At 36.1% G+C, this 11,919-nt stretch overlaps 1 protein-coding gene across 2 annotated transcripts; it reads right to left on the reverse strand.

The window, feature by feature from the left end:
- Positions 1-2,584: 2,584 nt before the first annotated feature.
- LOC117315702 (zinc finger protein 664-like) lies at positions 2,585-8,837 on the reverse strand. 2 transcript variants are annotated; one of them, XR_004529746.1, is made up of 5 exons: positions 8,774-8,837; positions 7,319-7,575; positions 5,907-6,094; positions 4,072-5,280; positions 2,585-4,027 (listed from the first exon to the last, which is right to left on the reverse strand). XR_004529746.1 is itself a non-coding variant. In XM_033870026.1 (4 exons), the coding sequence occupies exons 2-4, from the start codon at positions 7,567-7,569 to the stop codon at positions 4,403-4,405; spliced, it is 1,317 nt and encodes a 438-aa protein (XP_033725917.1). In that variant the 5' UTR covers positions 7,570-7,575; positions 8,774-8,837; the 3' UTR covers positions 2,585-4,402. The 2 variants fall into 2 exon arrangements, 1 of the variants encoding a protein (XP_033725917.1); XM_033870026.1 differs by having other exon boundaries at positions 2,585-5,280.
- Between the last annotated feature and the right edge of the window lie 3,082 nt (positions 8,838-11,919).

Consider the following 11,919-nt stretch of genomic DNA (forward strand, 5'->3'; position numbering starts at 1 on the left):
ATAATTTTGCATTTATATGTCACAAGCACTAACCCGGGACGTTTTTCATTGGTTGCGTCAGTCAGAAATCGTTTGTAACGCCTATAACACAGAGAGTGACGTGACGTCATCAATTGTACATGGCGCAACAAAATGCCTGTCTCCGTTTGATTTAATTTGCTGTCCACATTTTAAAGGTTAAACAGTTGTTTAAAAAAAAAGTTCTTTTCATTTCATGTGCCATTTAATAAAACTCGTATCCAATGTTTACCTCTTAATCACAAATTGGAAGGCTCACAAAAACTAAAAAGATTCGTGTCATAAAATATCATATGAATTGAAATGTAATTAAGGTCCGATAATTTGACCATGGGTAGGTTTGATTCGTAGAGGTCACACCACTGAGAACATAACCTTGGGTATGTCTGATTCGTAGAGGGCACGCCATTGAGAACACGCCATTAAATATAGGTCATTTTCGTAGAGGTCACACCATTGAGAACATGACCTTGGGTAGGTTTGATTCGTAGAGGTCATAGGACTGAGAACATGGCCTTGGATATGTCTGATTCGTAGAGGGCACGTCATTGAGAACACGCCATTAAATATAGGTCATTTTCGTAGAGGTCACACCATTGAGGACATGACCTTGGGTAGGTCCGATTCGTATAGGTCGAACCATTAAGAACATGACCTTGGTAGTTGTTTTGTAAAGGTTACACATTAAAATAGAATATGAAGTGAAGGAAGTCTGATTCGTAGAGGTCACACTATTGAGACCATGACCTTGAGTATGTTTAATTCGAAGAGGTCATACCGTTGACAACATGACCTTGTTAGGTCTGTTTCGTAAAGGTTACAACATCGAAAACATGACATTGAGTAGGTCTGATTCATAAAGGCCATACCATTGAGACTATGACCTTGGATAGGTCGATTCAAAGAGGTTATGTCATTGAGAACATGACCTTGAGTAGGTCTGAATGTCTGACTCATCAAGGTCAGACTATTGAGGAAAGGGCATCATATAAGTTTGAAAACTTGTGCCCAATCCTCTTACATATATTGATACAAATAAAATATGTTTAAATCAACACCATTAAGAATGTGACCTTGCATAGGTCTTATTTGTAGAGGTCAGGCCATTGATGACATGACATTAGGTAGATCTGATTGATAGAGGTCAAATTACCTTGGGTATGTTTGATTTGAAGAGGTTTAATACGCCACTGAGAACATGATTTTGGGTAGGTCAGATTTGTAGAGATTACACACCACTAAGTACATGACATTTGGTGGATATGTTTCATAGAGGTCAAACCATTAGGACATGACCTTGGGTAGGTCCGACTCGTAGAGGTTACACAATTAAGAACATAACCCCAAGTAGGTCCGACTCATACAGGTCACACCACTCAGACCATGACCTTGGGTAGGTCTAATTTGTAGAGTTGACACCATTAATGCATGAACTTGGGTAGGTCTGATTACTAGAGGTTAAACTGTTGAGAGTACAGGTCAAACCTATAGCTATGATACATGACCTTGGTTAGGTCTGATTACTAGAGGTTAAACTGTTGAGAGTACAGGTCAAATCTATAGCTATGATACATGACCTTGGTTAGGTCTGATTACTAGAGGTTAAACTGTTGAGAGTACAGGTCAAATCTATAGCTATGATACATGACCTTGGTTAGGTCTGATTACCAGAAGTTAAACTGTTGCGAGTACAGGTCAAACCTATAGCTATGATACATGACCTTGGTTAGATCTGATTGAGTGGTTATACACCACAGAGAACATGACCGTATGTAGGTTTATTTTGTTTTATTAATGCTTTAGAGGCTGAGAGCTGGTTGAGATAGTGGCTCAAAAGAGAAAACTTTGCCAATTCTTTCAAAAAGCCTTTGCGTGTAAAAAACACAACTGCAGCACATACAGGTATGTCTAGGAAAAGCTCCATGATTCAAACTCTCTCCTTGAGATGTAGTCATCCATACACTGATCCTACTAGGATTACCGTATCTTGTTTAGAGTATATATATATATATAGTCATGCTCCAAGAACAGAGGTGACATTTAGGCTAATATCTCTAATTCAAAACCATATTCTTACTTAATGTGAAAAAATCTTATGTTGAGATGTTTGATATCACAGTATACATGTATTTGATATATAAATCTAGTTACTCATAAGGAGATGTATGCATGCCTGTTCTTGGTATGAATTCCCGACTCACGGTCCATAAAATCCCTACAATTAGAACATTTCTGATGATTTATTTTTGAGGGGCCGCAGTGGCCAAGTGGTTAAGGTGTCCCGACACTTTATCACTAGCCCTCTACCTCTGGGTTGCGAGTAGGGTAGTTGCCAGGTACTGACCATAGGCCAGTGGTTTTTCTCTTTCCTCCACCTCCAAAACCTGGCACCTCATGAAATGACCCTGGCTGTTAATAGGACGTTAAACAAAATAAAACCAAACCAAAATGATTTATTTAATGTCCATGTGAGTAATACAGGACCAATTGACCTCTTACTTTATTGTTAACCATCAACAACATTATGACTGATTTAATGTCCGAGTGGGTAAGACAGGACCAATTGACCTCTTACTTTATTGTTAACCATCAACAACATTATGATTGAAATAGTCTTAATTAAGTCTAAGTTTGGATTTAAAATTAAGATTTTAGACTTAAGTATTGAAACAGACTTAAATTGGGGATCATGAAATAAAACTTAAGTCTAATCTTCTGGCTTAAATGCTAACACTGCAATAAGGTAGCCTTAAGTCTGAATTTTGTCTTAAATATGGCCAACACTACACTTATGTGCTCAACTTAAGAGAGAAATTGGACATTTTATCCATAAACAATAGTTTGTAATGTTAAAGATTATGCTTAGCACGTTCCATGACCAACTTATGATTGCAGTCTAAGCGGAGTAAAGTCTTAAAATTTAAGTGCAAATTTTGTCTTAGGCTTAAAACTGTTTCATTATACCAGGGCTAGGTGGGTAAAACAGGACCATTGGACCTCTTAATCTGTTTTTACTTGTCAACAAAATTATCATCGATTTAATGTGGAGGTGGGTAATACAGGACCATTGGACGTCTTGCTCTATTGTTAACCATCAACAACATTATGATTCATCTTTGAATATAATACAATAACTCTTTATTACTCTTAAACATTATAACAATATCAAACAGTAACAGTTTAGATATAACTAGCAGAATCTATATCACAATGATTATTTCCAATATGATAAAACACTTCTAGCTTTAATACTGGTACATGGTGTAAGAGTGAAGTAAAGGTGAATCAAATGTGAAAATGGCTTATTTACCTGGGTAGGTAATTACTCAATAGTGAATATCTACACAGCAGTAACTGCTGTCTAGAGTAACTCGAGTGTCCTTGTATGAAAACCTACACACCAGTTCCCAGTGTCCAGAGTGATTTGTGTGTCCTTGTATGAAACCCTACACACCAGTTACTGGTGTCTCGAGTGACATGTGTGTCCTTGTATGAAACCCTACACACCAGTTACTGGTGTCTCGTGTGACATGTGTGTCCTTGTATGAAACCCTACACACCAGTTACTGGTGTCTCAAGTGACTTGTATGTCCTTGTATGAAACCCAATACACCAGTTACTGGTGTCCCGAGTGACATGTATGTCCTTGTTTGAAACCCTACACACCACTGACTGGTGTTTTGAGTGACTTTATGTCCTTGTATGAAACCCTACACACCAATTACTGGTGTCTCGAGTGACTTATACGTCCTTGTATGAAACCCTACATACCAGTTACTGTTGTCTCGAGTGACTTATGTGTCCTTGTTTGAAACCCTACATACCAGTGACTGATGTCTCGAGTGACTTGTATGTCCTTGTATGAAACCCTACACACCAGTGACTGGTGTCTCGAGTGACTTGTATGTCCTTGTATGAAACCCTACATACCAGTAATTGCATCGTGTCTCGAGTGACTTGTGTGTCCTTGTACGAAACCCTATACACCAGTTACCAGTGTCTCGAGTGACTTGTATGAAACCCTATACACCAGTTACCAGTGTCTCGAGTGACTTGTATGAAACCCTATACACCAGTTACTGGTGTCTGGAGGGAGAGACTTTTGTGTCTTTGTATGAAACCCTACATACCAGTACATAACTGGTGTCTCGAGTGACTTGTATGCCCTTGTATGAAACCCTACATACCAGATACCAGTGTCTCAAGTGACTTGCAAATTGTATATCTTTGTATGAAAACACACCAGTCAGAGTTCACCCTTCACCAAAAAATCATGGGCCATTTTGACAATATTTCATAATTCGTATGGGCCAAAATAGAAAATTGAAGAAATTGATGAGTTTTGGTGAGCTTTTTTTTAATTGGCCTCATGGACCCCCTGGAGTTATCCCTGACCAGTTACTGGTGTATCGACTAACTTATGTGTCCTTGTATGAGTCCTGAGGTACTTTTTATCACTAAATCCTTTCCCACAAATATCACATATATGTGGCTTCTCTCCTGTATGTATTTTTAGGTGTCTCTGTTTATCGCCACTATTTGTAAACCTTTTCCCGCACTCTGAACACTTGTATGGTTTTTCCCCCGTGTGAACTCTGCGGTGAACCTTCAGAGCTGACTCTCTGCTGTAAAACTTCCCACAGATATCACACTTGTGCAGTTTTTTCCCTATATGTTCCATACTATGACTCAGTAAAGATTCCGGCTGATCAAACCCTTTTCGACAGATGTCACATTTGTACGGTTTCTCCCGTGCATGAGCCTTCAGATGTTGTTTCAGTTCATACTGTACAGAATAACATTTCCCACATTTCTCACAAATGAATGGTTTCTCATTCGTATGAATCATATAATGTTTACGTAGGTTACCAGCCTCACTGAACTTTTTACCGCAAATATCGCACATGTGTGGCTTTTCACCAGAGTGGATACGGCGGTGTCGCCTCATTCGATCAAGGTCGTGGAAAGGTTTGCCACAAATATCACATTTGTGCTGTTTCTGCTCTGTGTGGATCTTGAGGTGGCGCTTCAGGTGGCCTGTACTTGAGAAGGTTTTTTCACATACGTTACACTGATGGGGATGGTAGTCGGGATGTGTAGCCATGTGAGCTTGGTATTTCTTTCTGAATTTAGATATTTGTCCACACATGTTACAGACTAACTCTGTCCTCTTCTTTTCTTGTTTTTCTGTAGTTGAAATCTTGATAGTTTTATCCATTTGCCTCATTTCATTTGTTTCTGTATATTCATCACAGTCATTTACTGAAAAAAACAGAGTTAGTGTCATTGAATAGCACTACAAATTTATCTGAGATATCTAAAAGGTTATCTTAGACAAAACTTATAGAGTTATTACTAGTAATGTTTTGAATATTAGCTCTGTTATCTTCCTTAGACTTGAATGACCACTAAAGCATGTGTATGAGATGGTAATAGACGTTGACAGGTTAGCTTATGGTGGTAGTGTACAAGCAAAGTTGCTTCACTTCCAAAGAAGTTGAATAGGCTACCCTACTGAGCAGTCTAGTTGACTGTATTTTAACTTTTGATTCGGCTACACTTTGTTTAAAACTTCGTCATAGATGTATGAATGTCAATGGGCCCCCTCATCCCTTTTTACATCCAGATAGCTTATTTCACCTGCTGTCTAAGAATGTTGCCCTCTCGATAAATCACTTTAGAATTTTCCCATTCAACCACATGATTGTTGGTATCCAAGATAAAATTGAAAGTTGAAATTATAGCCATGTTTTGAATAATAGTAAGGATATCATGTAAGCTATCTAAGCAAAACCATTTGTGCTAGAAATCAAAAACTTTGATATGGGATATAATATGCCTTAATTAATTAAGGGGAGGTAACTGCTGGTTGTACGTGCAATACTTACACTGCTCAACTTTAAATGGTTTCTCCCCCTGTGTGAAAGTCTTTTCAATATATACAAAAGGTAAAGTCTGGTCCTGAAGATACACTGTACACTTCTTTACTAGGTGGTCCATGTGATACTGCCGAGCTACAGGTAACACAGAGGTGGCCAGGTCTACTGTTAACAGTATAATGTCTGTATACATGTATCTGAAACAAATTAATGAAAATTGTCATATAATACACAAACACAAAACATTCCTTGAAAATTCAACTATGAAATGGAATTTAAAACTCAATCCATCCCATGCATAATCTAAAATGTCACTGACTGTAATTCTCGTAAAATGTACAAACATCAAATATCCCTTGAAAATTCAACTATTAAATGGCTTTGATAACTCAATCAATCCCATACATTCAAAATGTCTGCATAGCAATATATAAAATGTCATTGACTGTTAATCTCGCAACATGCGCAAACACAAAAATCTGTTACTGAACCAAATGTGTCTATAAAACATTATTTATACATATTTTTTTTATGAAAACAGAATCATATACATGTAAATGTATATATATATGTTACTGCTTTTGATACTAATTAGTGATAACATCTGTCTTTAAAGAAATAAATATTCATTTAATTTTAAAATAAAATTCTGCTTATATAATATATACAGTCCTAAATAAGACATATGTCTTTGCTAAGAGTTAATATCTTTCAAAAAGGAGACAAAAATAGATACAAAAAAAAAACAGGAATAGTCATCATTTTTTCACAAGCAGAGACTGCTGTAAAATTTCAGAAAATAAGAAAGTTTCTAATATTCAATTTTAAGGATAATTGTTAAGCTTTGTCAGCAATACAAATTTTACTGAGGTGTTGGCAGTAAATTGATACATACTTACTTTTTGATAAATGAATTTTTATCAATAATTTCAAAAAAATGCTTGTAACTGATACTTGATACACGTAGTACCTTTTATTAATTTACATCAATACAATGTACATACATATGAAATAACTAATACTTAATTTTAGTGATTTATTTTAACTGAATTTTTAAATAATTGGTATTTAATTTTTGCAATTTATAATGACTGCTATTAAAGGAAATGGATATCTAATTTTAATAACTTTAATTTACTAATATTTAAAGCAATTGATATTGATAAAGTAGTTAAATGAAGCTGCAATACATACATATATTTACTTATTAATATTCAATTTGATTAACTTAAATCTAATCTTAATTATTCTCATATAAGACAGTTAATGTTTAATTTTCAATATTAAAGGAATTCCCTGTTAAGTAATTGATATCTGATTTATTTTCTATATTTAGAACTTTTTAAAGAAGTTGAAATCCAATTTTAGTGATTATCATTTCTCTGATTTCTGCCTTAACACCTAATTGGTTCATTAATTACCTAAGGAAACATCTAAACGTATCTGGTGATACATCTGTAACTGCTACCTCCCATACGTCAGTGTGAGTGTGCGGTAACATGGAGTAGAATACAGAACTTCTGCTGATCAGAATCACTTTGTGGGCGTTAATCTTTGTGTCTCCGATCCTGAATATGACGTCACTGGCCGTCCCAGTTGTAAAGAGGTAGTCCAGACTCTGTACTAGTGAGCGATCACACTGCCAGTCTACATCTTGTCTTGACTCAGTCATCTTTATCTGGAACATTTTTATGACAACGACTTGTGTTAAATCAGATCACGGACTATTAACTGATAATCTATACTGCCTGTCACAACTCAGTTATCTTTATTCTGGAAAATTTTAATGAAAACGACTGAGGATAAATATTCAAATCAGAAAAAAAATCTCAAGACTGGGAGTGTTGAAATACAATATTTTGCATACATTTAAATATTGCAGATTTGTATTAGTAAGGATGTTTTTGGTAAGAATAGCTCTGGTGAGGTTGAGGTTAATACAGAATTAGTTAAGAAACTATAAAATAGGCTGAAACTGAAAGTTGAATATTTCAATTACATGTATATGTGTATGTATCCTAAGGAGTTTTCTTATATGGGTACGAGTACAGTTTGTCAAAACTGAAACTGCCATTATCTGTTACATATTGTATTGATCTACATTCAGGCCTGAGGTATGAGGAATTATTGAGACATAAATATAATTGTCTTTCAAAGCGGCATTAACATTTTAAACTTTTTTAGACTTTTTTTTTTAAAACTTATCCATTAAAGTTTATGATGTGTGCCAAGTGGAATGACAATTTACGACATTGTCAATAAAATTTCAGAAAATATCTGTCTTTGTGACAAGGATTTACAGGTCATTTCATTATATTGAAATACTCAGCACCCGCAGCAAAATCGGATGTGATCAATTGTGGTGAATTAATTAATATATCAGTCTACATTTTTTTTGTATACATGTACGTGTACTGTTCTGAGTTTTTATATAATGGTGAATACTATAATAATTTTTTTATTATAGGTTTAAAAATTCCCTTTTCCAGTTTTAAATGTTTTAAGTTTTAAGTGATGCTTTATTAATATTATATATTATAGGTATTAAATCATGTTCGCTGTGATAGATAAATAACTAAACATGTAATATAGACTCCATAATTACCACAAGTTACCTAAAAACTCTCTCTTCCCTTGTCAAACAATACAGTAAAATTAATGTTCATGACATAACAGACAACAAAAGACAACAATAAATAAATCGAGGGTAAAAATAATGTCCTCAGACGAACGCCTGCGACGATGGCGAACACCTCCCTTCCTCAATAGCCTGTGCATTCAAGAACTTTTACAGACAACTTACCAATGCTTGAACGGGTATAACAAGGATGAAATATAAGCTGATATTAATGTTCGGAAGGGAAAATAAAACTTACTGTAATGTTTGTTGACACGATATTCCAGGAAGTAAACTTAGAAACGAAAACCGTCTGCACCGGAAGTAACAGGAAATGAAAAATGTGTTCATAGTTAACGCGCAAGATACTGAAAATGCGACCTATTACGACAACAGGATCATGGTCTCGTGTCGAGGACTTTGTGAGGTTTTTTTTTTTTAAGTTTTGTTCTATAATTATTTTTGTTTATGTATGTAAACCTTAGATAATAAAGTGGAGGACTGTATACTCAATTCCAAATTAGCATTTAAATTTCTACATGTCGTATGCACCGTATCAATTGTTTTAATGAAAACATTATTGAAACCAATGTTATTCTGATACAAGCTCATCTTTGCTAGCCAAGGCTTCTGATTACGTTACACTCCACGAATTCGAACGTTCGTGAGATTTAATGGTAAAATTTAGTATTATGCACTCGTCTGACCGAAGTGACATTTTGCATGATGTTAGATAAAGGTAAAATCTGTATGTTACAGAAACAAATATAAAAAAAATCTTCATTAACGGCTTCCTGGGCGTGTAAAATACGCCCTGGACACTCAAATGCACGCTATAATGCACCTTCAGTGGTGCATTTCCGTATTATAAAATCATTTGATCGAAGTGAAATTTTGCATGGTGTTAGATAATGATGTCATTAATATGTTACAGAAAAAATTATCAAAAAATCTTCATTAACGAATTCCTGGGCGTGCAAAATGTCCCCCGACACCCGAGTGCACGCTGCACTGCAACTTCAGAGGTGCATTTCTGTATTATACAATCATTTAAGATCGAAGTGAAATTTTGCATGGTGTTATATAATGGTCTCATAAGTATGTTACAGAAAAAATAATCAAAAAAATCTTCAATAACGAATTCCTGGGCGTGCAAAATGTCCCTGGTCACTCATTAGGTACACCGGTATCCGATATGTTTGTACGTTTTCTGAACGTATTTTGCCAGTCAATATTTTTTATTTTTCTTAATGATTTAGAAGACATTATTTATAAACCGATTAGATTCTCGTCACAGTACGAGGGACCAGTTTCGTCAATATTCCTTTACATAGGAAAGCATTGTTTTATTTAAGGGGACATCTAAGCTAAGGATTTTCCTAAGTAAGCAACGTTGAAGAAAACGGGGCCAGGTACCAGCTTATTTTTTAATATGGACTGAACGTTGTTTTTTTTATTGCGTTTACAGTGGTATTAACGCAATTGGATATATATATATAAATACATGTATTCTATATGGCGCTTACGCGTGATATAGAGATTGAGCAGTGTTTTTATTGCGTTTACGATGGTATTAAACGCAATACATAAGATATATAATATAGAATATATCTGTATCCCAATGCGTTCATACCATTGTAAATGCAATAAAAGCATCGTCCAATGCATATATTTATATCAAACAAATCGTTGAAATACCGTAGGAAGAAAATAAAAGTTAGGATATGTGGCGACGTTGTTAACTAAACATCAGCTGTGGTTGCTAAGATAATATAAATCCAGGGAATCTGCGTAAATACACCAGTATTGGTTAACAAAATTAAAAGAAACAACTAGGCATTTTTTTTTTTAAATATCTTTAACAGTCCACAATTTACGTCTCGGATTAACTACATGTATAGTTGTCAAGCACATCGTGTGTATTGACACAGATATAGTAGTGAAGTGGTCGAATGTTCTATATGAGCTGTACGCTTCAGCCATTTGTTGTTAGCCTTTCTCGTGGAGAAGTTAAATGTGCAGCCTTAACAAAATACTCACTCGGCATTCACTTTTCGTACAGACATTAGGCAGAGATCAGCGGGTGACAGGAGAAAACGGAAAAATTGCGTCGATCAGTGCTTTCTAAATGACGCCGTCTAGTTGACGTTTCGTAACGTCACAATTAATTATGGAGACGACGTCATGATTATGTTACCGATTCCCGCGCTTATCAATTAGGCCCTCTATAAGACGTTCCAAAATATTAAGTGCACATTTTAAATTTCAATCTACAACCATATATAGTCTATATAGTAATTCTACATCTGAACGTCTTTTAGCTAAATGATGATTGCTACGGCCATAATCAACAACACCGCCTCCCTATAAAAACGACATTATCTGCTACAAAAGGGTTTGGTTTGTTTTTGTTTAACGTCCTATTAACAACAGCCCCACGTATGATTCGTACTCGCAACCCAGAGGCGGAGGGCTAGTGATAAAGTGACGGGACACCTTAACCACTCGGCCACCGCAGCCCCTGTACAAAATGTTCATGAGTATCCATCTAGTATCAGATCTTGTGATGTTTCTGTGGAAGGATTTTTCAGTAAAAGCTTGAATATCATGGGAATTGATCTTCCAAAAGAGTGTCTATTTTTGATAGAATACTTTGAACATTGAAGTGAACGATACTGATCATGTCTTTTTGAGGATTTGATGATATAGCTATTTCAGTATTTGAAAGTGTTCTGGGTATGTTTCAATGTCTCCACATAAACACAAAAAGTCACGTTTATATACAATATTTAATTTTACTTTTTTTTTTTACCTTAATACATTTGTCTGACTGCGAAATCCATTGACCACCTATTACTGTCGTTTCGACTCCCATCCTGGAACGTCCTTAAGGTGGCGAGTCGACAGTGATTGGCCAAATCACTGCCCGACGATGGATGGCTTCCAGTTCTTGTCCTCCCTTCTCCACCAATGCCAGCTGGACGACTTCTCTTCTCTTGATGCCTGTCGTAGTACATATGTATTACGGTCTTTGCGCCGGATGCCTAATGCTGCAAACATCCTCCACATGGACTGTGCAGGGAATCCCCTGTACCCCATCTCTACTGGAATCCTCTATCCCTTCACTCTCACGTCATCAGCAAGGCTGGCGTACTTCGCTCTTTCCCGTTCATATGCCTCTTGATATCGCTCCTCCCAGGTGACAGTCGGCTCAATTATTATCATTTTCTTTCCCTGCTGTGACCAAAGTAGCATATCTGGACGAAGGTTGGTTTGGACGACCTCTGAAAAATCAGTCTTTGTCCCAAGTCAAACCGCGACTCCCAGTTCTGAGCTCCGTCCAGTACCCCTCCCTGGTGTGCTGTTGTTTAGTATTCTGCTCCATGTGAGGTTTAACTGCTTTAC

This window comes from Pecten maximus, chromosome 17 (genome assembly GCF_902652985.1).
Source record: "Pecten maximus chromosome 17, xPecMax1.1, whole genome shotgun sequence".
NCBI lineage: Eukaryota > Metazoa > Mollusca > Bivalvia > Pectinida > Pectinidae > Pecten > Pecten maximus.